Consider the following 18,575-nt stretch of genomic DNA (forward strand, 5'->3'; position numbering starts at 1 on the left):
GACTCAGGAAGTGTTCCAGACTGGAGGAGACCAGAGACAGGACAACTATGCAACATGTGATATTAATCCAGATCCTATACTACAAGGACATTATTGGGACAATTAGCAGAACTTGAATAGAGCCCAAGAATTAGATGTATCAGTGTTAATTTCCTAATTTTTAAAATAGTATTATGGTTATATAGGGGGATGTCTTGTTTAAAAGAAATGCACAAAGTACATGGGATTGAAGGTAAAGCACATCAACAATTTGCACTTAAATGACTCAGAAAAAACATTTTGTACCATTCTTGCAACTTCTCTGTCAAAATAAGTAAAACAACAGAAGGCAAAACAGCTAATCCATGTTAACTGTTTGGAACTCATACATATTTTCCTATATAAATGGTGGTTAGCATTAAATTAGTAAAATTAAATTAGCAAAATTAACTGACAACTCTAAGTATAGGGAAGCCAAGTACATTTGATTTTTGTAGATGGTACTGCAAATTTGCATAATCCCTTTGTGGTACTGGTGGTGTTGACAAACCATTAAAATTGCCTGAAGAGGGGGTGCCTGGCTGGCTCAGTTGGTAGAGCACGTGACTCTTGATCTCAAGGTCATGAGTTCAAGCCCCACATTGGGTATAGAGCTTACTTAATAAAGAAATGAAATATAATAAAATAGCCTGAACGGGTCATCCTCCTATTATAGTTGCCAATGTTCTAGCTTTATCCCATTAAAAAAAATTTTTTTAATGTTTTTATTTATTTTTGAGACAGAAAGAGACAGAGCATGAGCGGGGGGGGGGGGGGGGGTGGGGAGCAGAGAGAAAGGGAGACACAGAATCTGAAGCAGGCTCCAGGCTCTGAGCTGTCAGTACAGAGCCCGACGCAGGGCTCAAACTCATGGACTGTGAGATCATGACCTGAGCTGAAGTCAGACGCTTAACTGACTGAGCTACCCAGGAGCCCCTAGCTTTATCCCATTTAATTTAATATTTTCACTTATGGGAATGTAGAAAAATAATTTTTTTTAAAAGGTAAGATAAAAGCATAGTATCATGAAAAGTGAAAATTAACTCAATATACAACAAGGAAATGACTTCCCTAATTATGATATTTTAAAAAGATGCAATGAAATTAGTCAAAGACAAATATCATATGACTTCACTCATATGTGTAATTTACGACACAAAACAGATGAACAGAAGGGAAGAGAAGCAAAAATAATATATAAACAGGGAGGGGGACAAAACATAAGAAACTCTTAAATATAGGAACAAACTGAGGGTTGCTGGAAGGGTTGTGGGGAGGGATGGGCTAAATGGACAAGGAGCATTGAGGAGCACACCTGCTGGGATGAGCACTGGGTGTTATATGTAGGGAATGAATCACAGATTCTACTCCTGAAATCATTATTGCACTATATGCTAACTAACTTGGATGTAAATTAAAAAAAAAAAAGTAAAAGTAAACAAACCATTCAAAAAAAACACCCCCCCCCGGCCTGGGGGGGGGGCCCCCCCTGGGTAACTCAGTCAGTTCAAAGCCTGACTTCAGCTCAGGTCATGATCTCCCAGTTTGTGAATTTGAGCCCTGCATTGGGCTTGCTGCTATCAGCTCAGAGTATGCTTTAGATTCTCTGTTCCCCTCTCTTTCTCTCTGCCCCTCCCCCTACTTATGCTTGCTCTCTTTCTCTCAAAAATGAATAAACATTTATTAAAAAAAAAAAAAAAGATGCAGTGTCTTATGGCCATTGGGGCATCTGGCTGACTCAGTTGGTAGAGCATGTGACTCTTGTCATGAGTTCAAGCCCCATGTTGGGGGTAGAGTTTACTAAGGAAGGAAGGAAGGAAGGAAGGAAGAAAGGAAGGAAGAAAGGAAGGAAGGAAGAAAGGAAGGAATGAAGGAAGGAAGGAAGGAAGGAAGGAAGGCAGGAAGGCAGGAAGGCAGGAAGAATAGTAATTTTTATTATTGGGAAAACTTGGAAAAGGTGTTTTGTTCTACATAAGTACTAAGTAAAGGCAGTAAAACAAAATTTTATATTATGATTATAACCAGGTCAAAACTATGAATTAAATAAACAAATATATCTTCAAAGGAATTTATCAGAAAATGGTTGTTGGATTACAGTTATCAGACTATAACTGAAAAGTATTTATTTTGAATTTTCATCTACAAGGTTTCAAAGATAATTTTATATGAATTGTATGATGTCTGGATTATATCTTAATAAAGCTGTTACAAAAAACTAATTTTATAAGTAACTTTAAAAGTAGTAATTAAATTCCCAGCTACATAAGTCCATTTATATCTTGCAGCTGAAATGGTACAAAAAATTCTTACTTTTCAGTTCTCAGGATCACACTTTCCTCCCTGACATCCATTAGTAGAGTATGGAATATTCTTTAAGTTGGATATTCATAAATTATAGAATGTCTATATCTTAGTAAGTTTTTAATAAGGTGATGCAGTCATTTAAGGTAGTTTGCTACTTTTGGATTTCTAATTGCAAAGGAGAAAAACAATTATTAATCTGTAGCTGATTTATTAATTCTTAAATCCATGCTTTCCTCAGATCTTATGAAATAAAATTGCAAATTTTTTCCATTACAAAGTAATATTTAAGAACAAAATTATATATATTCCATTATTTCCTTGTGGTATATGCCCCAAGTAAAATTAATATAAAACTTGCTGATATATAACAATTACATATGTATTTTTAAACAAGTGGAAAAAGGTAATTTCTCAAATAAATGACAATATTTTCACACATAAGCAAAGTAATATTTATATAAACAAGATAAGTTAAAGAATTAATCAGTAAATTATATAAAAATATAAAATGTATTTTAAAATATAAAAACCATATAATGAGATAAATTATATAATATTTGATAATAATTATTAACAATCATATAGTTTACCTGATAACATCCACTCCCCCAGTCTGGGTAACTCAGCTTCCTCTCACACTTTTCCATGACAAATGCGGATTTCTGAATTAGACAAACTGAATGAGGTCCATACTTTTCAGCACCATAATTTTTAAAAAGGTCTGAAGCAAACCAGAGAACTTTTCTTAAAAATTGAGTTTTGGTTCAAAGAACAAACTGAAGCATTCCATTTTTATGGTTAAAAGTTGCTTTAAAAACCAAGCATGTTTGGGCTGCCTGGGTGGCTCAGTCAGTTAAGCTTCTGACTATTGATTTCAGCTCTGGTCATGATCTCATTGTTGTGAGACAGAGCCCCCATTGGGCTCTGCACTGACAGTGCAGAATCTGCTTGGGATTCTCTCCCACCCTCTCTATCTCTCTCTCTACCCTTCCCGTGCTCATGTGCACGTGCGTGCGTATGCGTTCTCACTCTCAAAATAAATAAATAAATAAATAAATAAATAAATAAATAAATAAATAAATAAACTTAAAAGAAAAAAAGATTCTTTCTCCAGCTCCTCTGCCCCTCCTTTACTTGTGTGTGGCTTGCTCTCTCTCTAAAAAAATAAAATCAAAAATTAAAATAAAAATCAAACATGTTTAATGGAAATTTTCAATTAAAAAAATTAAGAGAAACAGGGCTCCAAAATCAAACTAGGTTCTCAATAAAGGACTTGGTGGGAAGAAATTATTCTATCAAAAATGGGAGATAAAACTGGGCTTAAAGTATCTAAGGTAGGTATGCCTGGGTGGCTCAGTCAGTTGAGCATCTGACTACAGCTTAGGTCATGATCTCACAGTTCGTGGGTTTGAGCCCCACATTGGGTTCTGTGCTAGCAGTGTGGAGCCTGCTTGGGATTCTCTCTCTTTCTCTCTCTCTGTTTCTCTGCCCCTCCCCTACTTGTGCTCTCTCAAAATAATAAACTTAAAAAAAATAAAGTATCTAAGTTAGATATACAGAAGAAGTGGCACAAAGAATCGTCTTTACTGGTAGTCTAAATAGGAGTCACCTTCCAGATGACCCATGATAGATGAAGCCAACTGACTTATATAATGAAGGCTTTTTTGGGGATGTTGCAAAACTTTTTGCAAAGTTTTCTTGCATTTTTATCTCATGCTATCTGCTGGAAGTCCATACATAAGATGCTGATCTAGTCTCAGACTAAACACAAACATGCAGGGGCGCTTGGATGGCTCAGTCGGTTGGGCGTCTGACTTTGACTTGGGTCATGATCTCACATTTCATGAGTTCAAGCCCTGTGTCGGGCTCTGTGCTGCAGCCCAGGGCCTGGAGCCTGCTTTGGATTCTGTGTCTCCCTCTCTCTCTTCCCCTCCCCAGCCCATGCTCTGTCTTTCTCTCTGAAAAATAATTTTTTTTTTTAATTAAAAACACAAACACATAGAGGGATAGGGTGGATTAAATGACCTCTAACTAGCTAATGGACAAATGAATGAGGATCCTTAAGCCCTAGCAAAAATTTGCTCTTTACACTTAATACAAGTAAGATTCATGTTTTGAAAACAGAGAGTTCTTACAGATAAGTATTTTATGTCAGTTTTGAAAAATCTTAATTATATAAGCTAAGAAGGAAAATGTAAAACAGAATTAAAGAGAACTATTGTTTTGTGTATTTGTGAGTATTTCAAAGTCCTTGAAAAACAAAGTGGTCAGTGTCAAAAAAAAAAAAAAGAAAAGAAAAGAAAAGAAAAGAAAAGGGAGTGCTCAGCAAACTACAACCCTCAGGCCTGAAGGCTACCTGCTTTTATAAATAATAAAATTGTATTGGAGCACAGCCAGTAATTTACACATTAATTTATATGTTGTCTATAACTACTTTCACACTGTAACAGCAGGGTTCATAATTCCAACAGAGACCATATGACCCACAAAGTTTAAAATATTTACTATCTTTCTCTTTACAATAAACATTTGCCAATTCCAGCTCTAAAATAGTAAGATGTGACACCATTATTGGCAAACCCAAAATTGACAGATCTCTGCATTGCTCAGTTTTAACACTGAACTGCTGAATAGTTACAAGTTTTTAAGACATTTATTAAATGGGTGAGTGATGAAAAAAATGACTGTACAAATCCAGTTAAATCTACCAGGTTTAGAAATAAAAGGAAAACCCATTATAGAAATTTAAAATGTAGAAAACGGAGTCTGTAATAAAGTATGGAATGGCAGGGCGGGGTGGGGGGGGTGGATAAAAAGGACCAGGTTACAGATTTTGATGACCACAGAGTGAGAAACTACCTATTGCTCTTTATTAACATAAGATGTGGTAACAGTTTGTTTACAAAGGTGAATACCCAATTGTTATACTCTTTATGTGTATTAAAAGGGAATAATATGGTAATACATCTTACAAGCCATGGGACAACAGTATTATCCTAATATCTGGCGAACAACCTGTTACTTCTAAATTACATAAAATGCACACTCCTGAAAAGAGAAAAAAATGGGATACCTACTATGATTTAACAAAAAGAGCGCTGCTTTGGAGGATCTTACACAGGCACCAATTAATTATATTATTTAGTGTCTCTTCATTTACCTGTGAAATTGAAATAATATCTTCTCTATCAGGTTTTTAAAAAAAAATTAATCTTTATTTATTTTTGAGAGAGAGAGAGAGAGAGACAGAATGTGAGCTGAAGAGGAATAGAGACAGAGACACAGAATCGGAAGCAAGCTCCAGGCTCTGAGCTGTCAGCACAGAGCCTGATGTGGGGCTTGAACTTATGAACCACAAGATCATGACCTGAGCCAAAGTTGGATGCTTAACCGACTGAGCCACCCAGGCACCCCTCATCAGGTTTTTAGAAGAATAAAATGATAAAAATGAAAGTGCTCTGCAAATGAAATATCATGCAGATATAAGGTGTAACAAAAAAGTAGCGCATGCACACATGTGCAAGTCTATCTAACAACCCTTGTTATATGTCATAGTTCGAAGCATTTACTATGTGAATTCATTTATTAGTTCTCACAGCAACTCTGTAAGACAGGTACTACTATCTCTTTGTACAGGGAAGAAACTGAGGCACAGAGAAGTTAAGTTACTTCACAAATGGATACCAGTGGAACCACAATACAAATTCAGACAGTCTGGCTCCTGGGTCTATGTCCTTAATCCCTATTTTATATTGCTGATATGTTATTTTAATATGTATATAACATTTCATTTCACTATACTACTAACCTGGTTGATTTTCCAATATCCTACAATCTGAGCTGCGCTGATATTCACCACTTAAATGCCAACTGAATTCCTGACTGAAAGGGCAGTAGTCAGCAATTTCTACTGAACCACCATAATAAGGCAAGTCTTCTGCAGGTATTCCACTTAGTTTGTCAAAGTACTACAAAAAAAAATTATTAGGAAGACAGGAAAGTAAGAAACATTCTATATAATCAAACAGGCAATTTGTAGCAACCCTCTAATGCTGTATAATACAAAAAAAGATATTACTGTACTTTTCTTCATACGTCATAGAACATAAAGAACATATTCTACCTGAGGGATATTTCAAGGTGGTTGTAGTTTTAGAAAAAGCAAGGTAAGTAAATCAGTCTATGTTTTTTATTAGATGACAAATTTGACTAATGTTTTTAAAAGGATGAATAGGAAGAGTTTTATGAGGTGACAAAACACATACTAATCCAGAGAATTAACATATTTTAAATATAATGCACTTAAAGTATTATCAGAAGACTTAATTTACGTGTTGTTTTGAGAAACTTAAAAAAATAAAACTGTGAGAATATGAATGAGATCATACCTATAAAACACTTGGAACACCAAAGGAACAAGGCTCCAGATAAATTTTAAAGATTTCACATGTACACTAACTCACTGAATTATATTCCTATGCCTAGAAATAGAGTTGCCATCTTATGATGATGTCTGAAGCATTCAGTGGCATCATGAACATATGCAGGAAAGCTCAACATTTAGCAGCAATCATTTTAAATCATCTTCTGAGATACTCCTTCTGACTGCAGGGTCCTTTGTAAATGGCAGGCAGAACTAAAGAGTTTTAGAGATGGCTATTGCAACAAAAAATTTACAGGTCAAATCAGAGATTCAGACTGAATATGTAGGACCATTTCCTTCACATTTTAGATCCCATGAGTCAAACCTTTCCTAAAGTAGAACTTCTAAGACTTGTAATGAATTGGAATAGAGTACCTCAGTTATTCTCTTTAAAGAACCTTGTTTTCTGTGTATGTTAGAGGAAATTAAAGATGAAGACTTAGGAAACAATTAGAAAAAAATACAAAACATTTAAAAATAGATCCAATAAATATTCTAAATGCCTCTATTACTACAAGGCATTGTTAGATATTAATTATTGTTAATTAGCACATTGGTTTTAAAGAATTGTAAGAATTCTCAATTTTTTTTCTAACTTATAGAAAACCAATGGGGGTAAGTTGAAAAACTTAATTCATTCTTCTAATTCAAGATAGAGACTTCTCTTTAAAAAGTTGAGTTGATTCCTAAAACGGTGCCCCAACAAGTGTTACCTGGTACTCTTGAGGCAAAGGTTTTGAAAACTTCTGCAGATTACACACAGCAACTGCTCTCTGGTCCTGTCGGCAAGTTAACTGCAATGGGTTACTTCTAAGCGTGTCACAGAAAGGGCTCAGCACCTGCCTCCTGCACACAAAGAAACACCAAGGTACCAAACTCTAAAGAAAACATAACAAATCCATTTTCTATTATAATTTCAATATGTTTTGATAGCTTAATACTAAATGCTGAATCAGGTTATAAAGTTATTTTTCAAAGAGTAAAAAGAAATGCTTAATGTAGTTATAAAAGATTAATGCCAAATGCCTTGTAACGTTACTTCACCATTATTAAACAAAATATTTATCTCTTTCTCCACTTTTTCCAGTAAAATGGAGTTCTGCAGACCTGATCTGTGTGTTTAATGACAAATAATGAAATTCCTGATCCTGCTTAGAAATACAAATCTTCATAATTAATATAATGGAGTCTTAGAAAGAGACAGAGATGATGGATGCCCTTTCTGCCCTGCAGCTACAAAGAGTGAATTGTTTTCTATGGCATGATCTAGTTCAAAGACTCTTGTTTCAGTTATACTGAAAACATTCACAAGACATCTTGTTTTCATGTGCAAAATGAAGACTGTGTGAATATTCCTAATTATGACAAGTTGCTCTGTTCTGTTGAATCTAATCTTGGAAGTACAATTTGGAAAATGAGGTCTTATAATTTTCCAGATAGCAGAATCTATTACACTGTTCTGTAAAAATAATCTTCAAACCCCAACCTATAATTCTAATTGGTCAATTTATTGATAATTATAATACAAACCATATTCATGTCGTAATAGTAATGTTATAAATGAAATTCCAGTATTCTTAAACAATATAAATCCTATTATGACTGATTGCCAAATTGTGATAGTATTACTGCCATTTTTCCTCTTCTTCCACATGCTTGTTAAGGGGAAAAAGCCTAGGTTAGATTTACTTTAAGGAAAATTGATATTTGCTTCATTTAAGTTAACAAAGTATAGCAATAAAACATCTCAGGGAATTACAGCTTCTTGAGATAAAATGTGTAAAAGACCTACCAATGTCTCTGGTAGACTTGAAGAAGCACACTGTAATAGGAAGGCAAAGGTCTAGAACTCTAGAAACCAAACCAAGAAGGCTTGGTTTCAAATACCAGCTTATTTGATGTTGACTTCATTTTCCTGAGCTTCAACTATAAAGCACTAAGTGCCTAGCACACACAAGTTACTCAATAAGTGTAATTTCTGTGTCCCCACCACTTTTATAAAATCTTTACAGGGGTGCCTGGGTGGCTCAGTTGGTTAAGCGTCCGACTTTGGCTCAGGTAATGATTTTGTGGTCCATAGTATGAGCCCCGCGTCGGGCTCTGTGCTGACAGCCCAGAACCTGGAGCCTGCTTTGGATTCTGTCTCCCTCTCTCTCTTCCCCTCCCCAGCTTGTACTCTGTCTCTCTCTCAAAAATAAATAAACATTAAAAAAAAAAAGTTAAAAAGAATAAAATTGACAAACCCTAGCAAAACTGAAAAAGAAACCGAGAAAATGCAAATTACCAATATCAGGAATGAAATGGGATCTCACTACAGACCTTACAGACATTAAAACGATAGTAAGGTACTACTACAAACTACTCTGTACACATAAATCTAATAACTTAGGTAAAATGGACCAATACTTCAATAAACACAAATTACCACAATTCATCCAATATGAAATAGGTAAATATGAATAGCCCTGTAAATATTAAGGAAGTTGAATTAATACTTAGTACAAAAAAGAAACAAAGATATATTCTTCATGAATATATACAGAAAAATCCATTATAAATATTAGTACATGGAATTCAGCGATATACAGAAATAACTATATACCATGACTAAGTGGGGCTTTTTCCAGCAATAGAAAGCTGGTTTAATATTTGAAAATCAATCAATATAATCCATCATATTAATAACAGATTAAAAAAAATCACATAATTATATCAACCAAAGCAGGAAAAAACACCTGACAGAAGTCAACATCCATTTGTGATAAAAATTCTCAGAAACACAGAAATAGAGAGGAACTTCAACTTGAAAAGGAGCATCTACAGAACACTACAACTAACATTATACTTAATGGCGAAAGGTTAAATGTTTCCCCTTCTCGTTGCATTCATGGATTTAAAAAGTCAATAAAGATGTCAATTCTCCTAAAACTGATAATGTAAGTTTAACACAATTCATAGAAAAATCCTACCAAGATTTTTTTGTAGACAAGGTTATTCTGAAATTTATATGAAAGGCAGGAACTAGAACAGCTAAAATGATTTTGAAAAAGAATAAAGTGGGAAGAATACATTTACCCAATTTAAGATATAGTATGGCTACACTAATAAAGGACTGTGAAGTATTAATGGAGTGACAGACACATAGATCAATGGAACAGAATAGAGAACACAGAAATAGACCCATATAAATACACTCAACTGATTCCTTCACAAATGGAAGAAAGCAATTCAATGAAAGAAAGATAACCTTTTCAACAATGGTGCTGGAACAACTGGACATCCACACACACAAAAAATGAACTTTGACCTAAGTCTCCCATTTTATACAAAAATTAACTAAAAATGGATCCCAGACTAAAAATATAGAACATAAAGCTTTAACATTAAAAAAAAAAAAATACAAGAATGTCTTTGGAATCTAGGGCTTCGCTGAGTTCTTGGACTTGACATTCAAACCATGACTCATAAAAGGACCTATTAATAATTTTGACTTCACCAAAGTTAAAAACTTATGCTCTACAAAAGACCCTATTAAAAGAATAAAAAGAAAAGCAACAGATTAGGAGAAAATGTGTGCAAGCCACATCTCCAACAAAGGACTAGTATCTAGAATATATAAAGAACTCTCAAAAACTCTCAACAGTAAGACAAAAGCAAACAATCCAATTAGAAAATCACCATAAGACGTGATGAGACACCTCATCCAAGAGGATATACAGATATCAAATAAGCACATGAAAAGATATTCAGCATCACTAGCCATTAGGGAAATGCATATTAAAACCACAATAAGATAATCACTACTATCTTTTGGAATAACTAAAATAAAAAAACAGTCACAACACTAAATGCTGATGAGGATGTAGAGAAACTATTATCACTCATACATTGCTGGTAGAATATAATATGACGTAGCCATTCTGGAAAAGAGTTCAGCAGTTTCTACTACAAAACTAAACTTGTCACTACCATATGACCCAGCAATTGCACTCTTGGGCATTTATCCTGGAGAAATGAAGATTTATGTTCACATAAAAACCTGTACACAAATGTTTGCAGCAGCTTTATTCAGAATAGCCCAAAACTGGAAACAACCTTGTTATCCTTCAACATACAAATGTTTAGACACACTGTGGTACATCTGTATCATGGAATTTTATTCAGCCATTAACTTGAGCAAACTACTGATATACACCATAACCTGGATAAATCCAGAAAATTATGTGGGGTGAAAAAAGGCAACACCAAAAGGTTACATACAGCATGAATTGATTTATACATCATTCATGAAATGACAAAATTATAGAAATGAAGAACAGCTTAGTGGTTTCCAGGGGCTTAGGAGGGGCTAAGTGGGAGGGAAGTGTGTACATCTATAAAATGGCAATAGGAATATCCTTGTGGTAATTGAAATGTTCTATATCTGACTGCATCAATGTCCATATCCTGGTTGTGTTGTTATACTATAGTTTTTTCAAGATATTACCCATCAAGAAAACTGGATAAAGTGTACATGGAATCTCTGTACATATTTTTTTACAACTACATGTGATTCTATAATGATCTCAAAATAAAAAGCTAAAAAAATATATTTATAGGAGCACCTGGCTGGCTCAGTCTGTGAAGTCTGAGGCTCTTGGGGTTCTAAGTTTGAGCCCTACATTGGGCACAGAGCTTACATTAAAAACAAAAACAAAAAAGACACATATGTGTGTGTGTGTGTGTGTGTGTGTGTGTGTGTGTGTGTGTGCGTGTATCCCCCAAACTTGAAGAATGTATTTTTTAAAAGTTTGCTAGGTTTGTTTTTGTATATTGAATCAACAGTTACATTTATGTTTATGAGTGCATTCTCCAAACAGTAAGAATGATAGAATATGCAAAAATTTTGCAATATACATATTTGTTAATTATAAACTAAACAGAAATGCTTATGATTCTGGATCCCACACCATAGATTCTTTCATACATGATTTAAAACAACAATGTAGTTATTTATTTTGATATTACCATGAAGCACCAGAAATGGCTTTCTATACATTTTTTAAAATTAATTAATTAATTTTTCAATAGAGAGAAAGCACGAGCTGGGGGAGGGGAAGAGAGAGAAGGAGAGAGAGAATCCGAAGCAGGCTCTAAGCTGTCAACACAGAGCCCGATGTGGGGCTCAAACCCACAAACAGTGAGATAATGACCTGTGCTAAAATCAAGAGTTGGATGACCACCTGACTAAGCCACCCAGGCACCCCAGTTTTCTATACATTTTTTTTAAGTTTATTTATTTTGAGAGAGAGAGAGAGTGACTACACAATCGGAGGAGAGGTCAGACAGAGAGGGAGAAAGAGAATCCTAAGCAGGCTCTGTGATGTCAGAGCAGCGTTGAGTGTAGGGCTCAATCCCATGAACCTGTGAAATAATGACCTCAGCCAAAATCAAAAGTTGGATGCTCAATCAACTGGGCCACCTAGGTGTCCCTTCCATACATTTTGAAATTGAACTGTTTAGGCCACATTTTCAAAATAGTGACATTTTAGGCTCAGGATAAAGAACAAATCCAAAATAAACTGTGTTATCAAAGATATCATGAGGAAATGCATTCTTACTTTTGTTTCTGCTGGTCAATCCAGAACTTACAGCTCTTTCTTACAAAGTCACAGCCCATTCCTCGGCCCCAGTCTAACTTTTCGGCCATGCTGTAATTAGCCTTATACCAACTGTGGAAATAATTCAAATAAAGCATTTTTTATTATTGTCATTTTAAAAACAATTCCAACAAACCAATTACAAATCTCAGCAATGAACAAACCAAGACCTCAAGGCAAAGAACATTTACAAACAAAGCCCTTGGTGCACAGGAACTGCTGCACAGACTCACCATACCATAGGATTGGGAAACTTGTCTTCTGGTGAGGGTACTTTCACATTTGAAAAAAAAAAAAAAAAAATCAAAACCAAAATGTGCTGTCACTGTAATTTTCAAAGATGACAGAAGTCACCAAGTAGAAAGTGGTTAAGGTGTGAGACAGAGAGATCAAGGGCCAAAGAAACAAAAAGAGAATGAGAAAATACAAGAGAATAAACTTAGGAAGAAATAGGAGAATTATTAGTTGGACAGCCTTTACCTAATCTGATTCAGTTGGTCCTAGTTTCTTCTTCTCTGACCTTGATTTGTGATATTCTATCAATATAGGGTCTGCCTGTGACTAAAAATTACACTATTATGAGACATATGAATACTATGTCTAATACCTTAAAAATGTTCTAATTTCAGAAAAAACAACCCACATCAATTTGATTTCCTGGCAAATTTAATCAAAGGCAAGGAGCCTACTTAACAGTTTTTCTTCTTCCTTCTTTTTTTTTTTTAAAGTTTATTTATTTTGAGAGAGAGAGAGAGAGAGAGAGAGAGCAAGAGAGAGTGCTCAGGAGCACAAGCAGGAGAGGTGCAGAGAGAAAGGGGGAGAGAGAAAATCCCAAGCAGGCACCATGTCATCAGCACAGAGCTTGGTGTGGGGCCCAAACTCATGAACCATGAGATCATGACCTGAGCCCAGACCAAGAGTCAGATGCTTAAACGACTGAACCACCCAGGTACCCTTCTTCTTTATTCTATTAAGATTAAACAAGATTAGTTTATAAAAATTATAAAATTATACAAAATAGTTTCTTACATTTGGTATTACATCTCGGCCCTTTAGCATTACTGAAACATTAAATAAAAACACAAGGCGCAAAGGCTGAGGGAATGACAAGAATTATTCCCTCCATCCCAGCCACTTTTCCACAAAATCAAACAGAAGTAGGAATACATGATACGGATCTTCAAATCCTTCTCGTTTTTTCAAAGAACAGAACTGTCTCAGAGAGAAACTAAAGACATGAATACCAAAATGCCTGCAACCTCTGCAGCTATAATGTGACTTATATTAACTAGCTAACTTGGTATCATAGCAGGTCAAGTTGTCCAGATAGTAACAGATGACCCTAGTACTCCACACTAGGAATTATTTTAGCAGTGCCTAGGTTAGGCAGTCCTTCTCCCTCTGGATAAAATATAAAATAATAAGATTCCCTTGGGAATTACCATATCTAGTATACGTTGAGTACAGAGCATAGCATTGGCCCTATGTTACTCTAACATCAGCTGGGCACTCCAGCTACATTTCTTGACACCTTCATGATACCTTCTTTGCAGCTCTTTTTAAGCTATGACTGAACAGTTATTAAGCACTTCTTATATGGTAAGCACTTTGTTTAATGATAAGGCTACACCACTGAATAAAAAGACAGTTTTTGTTCTCATGAAGATAATAATCTAGGGGGAAGACAGATATTTTATTTTATTTTTATTTTATTTTATTGAGGGGGAGTGGCAGGGGGAGACAGAGAATCTCAAGCAGGCTCCATGCCCAGTGCAGAGCCTGACATAGGGCTCAATTGCACAACTGCGAGATCATGACCTGAGCTGAAATTAAGAGTTAGATGTTTAATTTTTTTTTTAACTTTTATTTATTTTTGAGACAGGGAGAGACAGCATGAACAGGGGAGGGTCAGAGAGAGAGGGGGACACAGAATTTGAAACAGGCTCCAGGCTCTGAGCTGTCAGCACAGAGCCTGACGCGGGGCTCGAACTCACAGACCGCGAGATCATGACCTGAGCTGAAGTCGGATGCTTAACCGACTGAGCCACCCAGGCGCCCCAAGAGTTAGATGCTTAACCAACTGAGCCACCCAGGTGCCCTGGAAGACAGATACTTTTAACAACTTACAACTGGGATGAGTGCCACAGACGTTAAATATAGGGTGCTAATAGCAGCACATTAACAGGGAAATCTAAATTAGTCTGGGAAATCAGGAAAGATTTGCTTCAGGAAGCAACTTTAAGCTAAACCCAAAGGAGGAGCACATGTCAGCTGAGGGAGCAGGGGAAGCACTAGAAACAGTTTCTTCGTGGCAACAGAGGGTTGTGAAATCAATTTACTCTACCTTAACATTTATTTCTCTGTCTTTTAAAATTAACAGAATAGAGGGGCGCTGGATGGCTCGGTCGGTTAAGTGTCCGACTTCAGCTCAGGTCATGATCTCGTGGTCCATGAGTTCAAGCTCCGCTTCGGGCTGTGTGCTGACAGGCCCGGTGCCTGCTTCAGATTCTGTGTCTCCCTCTCTCTGCTCCTCCCCTGCTCACACTCTCTCTCTCAAAACTAAATAAACATTAAAAAAAAAATAAAATAAAATTAACAGAATAGAAAAAAAAAGGATGGTGGTAGTTGGTAGTAGGGTAAATATTGTTCTATCAACTTTGGTTCAGTTTTGTATATAATAGCTAATACCTCAGTTGGCACTTAGAGTATGCCAAACATTAAGTATACTAAGGACTTGACATATATCAACTCATGAAAGCCTCACAAAACTGTATGAGGTAGGTATTGCTTTTCATCCTCATTTTACAGACAAAAGAACTGAGGGAAAGATACAGCAAGTGAGTGGCAAAAAATGGGATTTGAATCTAGGGTTCTGGCTTCAATGTCAGTATGCTTTATAAAAGAAATTGAGACACAGTTTATATCCTATAAAATTCACCCTTATAATTTTTGTCATTCAATCTTTTTAGTATATTTGCAGGGTTGTACATCAATTACCACTACAGGCATACATCATTTTATTACATTCCACTTTATTACACTATGCGGATACTGTCATTTTTTTCTTACAAATTAAAGGTTTGTGGCAACTTTGTATTAAGCAAGTCTATGGACACCATGTTTCCAACAGGATTTGCTAACTTCATGTCTTTGCGTCACACTGTTACTCACAATACTTCAAACTTTTCCATTATTATATTTGTAAGTGATCTGTGATCAGTGTTTGATGTTACTGTTGTAATTGTGCCAGACACCACACCCCTATGACAACAATAAATATTGTGTATATTGTGACCGCTCCACCGACTGTTCCCTTTTCCCCTTTTCTCAGGCCTCCCTATTCCCTGAGACACAACATGTGTTAGACAGTTAGTTAGCCAAGTTGTGAATGCAAAGGAAAAGTTCTTGAAGGAAATGAAAAGTGATATTCCAGTGAATACACAAATGATAAAGAAAGTGAAATAGCCTTATTGCTGATAACGGAGAAGGTCTGAGTAGTCTGCACAGAAGATCAAACCAGCCACAACATTCCCTTAAGTCAAAACCTAATCCAGAGCAAGGCCCTAACTCTTCAATTCTGTGAAGGCTGAGAGAGGTGAGGAAGCTGCAGAAGAAAAGCTGGAACTTAGCAGAAGTTGGTTCATGAGGCTTAAGGAAAGAAGCCATCTCCATAACATAAAAGCATTAGATAAAGCAGCAGGTGCTGATACAGAAGCTGTAACGAGTTATCCAGAAGATCTAGTTCAGGTAATTAATGGAAGCAGCTACACTAAACAACAGATTTTCAGTGTAGACTAGACAGCCTTCTACTGGAAGAAGATGCCACCTAGGACTTTCATAGCTAGAAAAGAGAAGTCAATGCCTGGCTTCAAAGGTTCCGAGGACAGGCTGACTCTCTTATTAGGGGCTGATGAAGCTGGTGACCTGAAGTTGAATGGTGAACGAAGTGCTCATTTGCCATTCTGAAAATCCTTGGGCTCTTAAGAATCACACCAAACCTCCTCTGTCCATGCTCTGTAAGCGGAACAACAAAGCCTAGATGACAGCACATCTGTTTGCAACATGGTTTACTGAATATTTTAAGCCCACTGTTGAGATTACTGTCCAGAAAAAAAAGATTCCTTTTAAAATATTACTGCTCATTGTCAATGCACCTGGTCACCCAAGAGCTCTGATGGAAATGGATGAGATTCATGTTGTTTTCATACCTGCTAACACAGCATCCAATCCACAGCCCACAGAGCAAGGAGTAATTTTGACTTTCGAGTCTTATTATATAAGGAGTATACCTAACAAGGCTATGGCTGCCATAGATAGTGATTCCTCTGATGGATCTGAGCAAAGTAAGTGAAAACCTTCTGGGAAGGGTTCACCATTCTAGACGCCATTAAGCAAATTTGTGAGTCATGGGAAGAGGTCAAAATAGCAACATCAACAGGAGTTTGGAAGAAGTTGATTCCAACCTTCATGGATGACTTTGAGGGCTCAAGATTCCAGTGCAGGAAGGAACTGCAGATGTGGTAGAAATAGCAAGAGAACCAGAATCAGAAGTGGAGCCTGAATATGGGACTGATTGCTGCAACCTCTTGATAAAACTTAAATGGATGAGAAAGAAGCTGCTTCTTATGCATGAGCAAAGAGAGTGGTTTCCTGAGGTGGAAAGTACTCCTGGTGAAGATGCTGTGAAGATTGTTGAAATGACAGCAAAGGATTTAGAGTATTACCTAAACTTAGTTGAGGAAGAGCAGTGGGGTTTGAGAGAGTTGACTCCAACTTTGAAAGAAGTTCTGTGGGCAAAATGCTATCAAACAACATCACATGCTACAGAAAATCATTTGTGAAAGGAAGAGTCAATTGATGTGGCAAATGTCATTGTTGTCATATTTTAAGAAATTGCTACAGCCACCCCAACCTTTAGCACCCACCACCCTTGTCGGCCAGCAGTCATCAACATCATTGCAAGACCTTCCATGAGCAAAAATGACTAGGACTTGCAGAAAGTTCAGTTCATGATTAGCATATTGGGCAATAAAGCTTTTTGTGTGTATTTTTTTTTTTAGCAATAATGTATTTTTTTTAACTTTATTCATTTATTTTTGAGTCAAAAAGAGAGGGGGAGAGCATGAGTGGGAGAGAGACAGAGAGAGAGAGAGACAGAGACAGAGAGACAGAGAGAGAGAGAGAGAGAGAGAGAGAGCGAGCGAGAGAGAGAATCCTAAGCCAGCTCTGCCAGTGCAGAGCTGGACATGGGGCTTGAACCCACGAACCGTTAAGATCATGACCTGAGCCAAAACTCAGAGTCAGACACTTAACCAATTGAGCCACCCAGGTGCCCCAGCAATAAAGTATTTTTATTTTTATTTATTTTTTTAAGTTTACCTATTTATCTTGAGAAAGAGAGAGAGCGAGAGAGAAAGAGAGAAAGTGAGAGCGCGGTAGGGGCAGAGAGAAAGGGAGAATCCCAAGCAGACTCCGCACCCCTGTGCAGAGCCCAGTGGGGGGGCTTGAACCCATGAACTGTAAGATCATGACCTGAAGCTGAAGTCAGACGCTTAACCAACTGAGCCACCCAGGCACCCCAATAAACTATTTTCAAATTACGGTATGTACATCGTGGGGTACCTTGTTGGCTCAGTGAGTAGAATAGAGTAGAGCATGCACTCTTGATCCTGGGGTGGCAAATTCAAGCCCCATGTTGGGTGTAGAGATAACTTTAAAAAAAACAAAAATGGTATGTACATTGTTTTTATTAGACATAATGCTACTGCATACTTAACAGAGTGTGGTATAGTATAAACATAACTTTTATATACACTAGGAAACAAAAAAATTCATTTGACTTGCTTTATTGCAGTGGTCTGGAGCCAAACCTGATATTTCTCTAAGGCATACCTATATCTAATTTTAGAACATTTACATCACCCCTCAAAAACTATGTCCCTGAGGCATCTGGATGGCTCAGTTGGTTAAGCGTCTGACTCTCGATTTTGCTCAGGTCAGGATGGATGTGAGAGGTGGGGGGAGGAAGTTTTCAAGGATGATTCCCAGGTTTCAGGATGGATAAATAAAAAAGTTTTCTACTGAAACAACTTAGTTAATCTACAATGAAGTCTTAAGGATAAAAATTAATTTCCATGTCTTTAACTTTAAATATTGCCAGATATTTAGAAACATCTAGCCCATTTTGTTAT

General features: G+C 36.5%; 1 protein-coding gene across 5 annotated transcripts in view; it reads right to left on the minus strand.

The window, feature by feature from the left end:
* The window catches only part of LMLN (leishmanolysin like peptidase), a 135,955-nt gene that overhangs the window by 68,327 nt on the left and 49,053 nt on the right, over nucleotides 1-18,575 (minus strand). For 3 of the 5 annotated variants that reach the window (XR_005793327.1, XM_040484787.1, XM_040484788.1), the window contains exons 12-15: nucleotides 12,346-12,456; nucleotides 7,459-7,591; nucleotides 6,131-6,290; nucleotides 2,913-3,043 (exon numbers count right to left, since the gene is read on the minus strand). Coding sequence is in view for 3 of the 5 variants with exons in the window: in XM_040484787.1 (XP_040340721.1) it covers nucleotides 2,913-3,043; nucleotides 6,131-6,290; nucleotides 7,459-7,591; nucleotides 12,346-12,456 (535 nt within the window). In the remaining 2 variants the exon portion in view is untranslated. Of the gene's footprint in view, nucleotides 1-2,328; nucleotides 2,488-2,912; nucleotides 3,044-6,130; nucleotides 6,291-7,458; nucleotides 7,592-12,345; nucleotides 12,457-18,575 lie in introns of all 5 variants that reach the window. The other 2 variants (XR_005793328.1, XM_040484789.1) reach the window with 2 other exon arrangements.

Source organism: Herpailurus yagouaroundi, unplaced genomic scaffold, assembly GCF_014898765.1.
Source record: "Herpailurus yagouaroundi ecotype Mexico unplaced genomic scaffold, PumYag 162, whole genome shotgun sequence".
Lineage (NCBI taxonomy): Eukaryota > Metazoa > Chordata > Mammalia > Carnivora > Felidae > Herpailurus > Herpailurus yagouaroundi.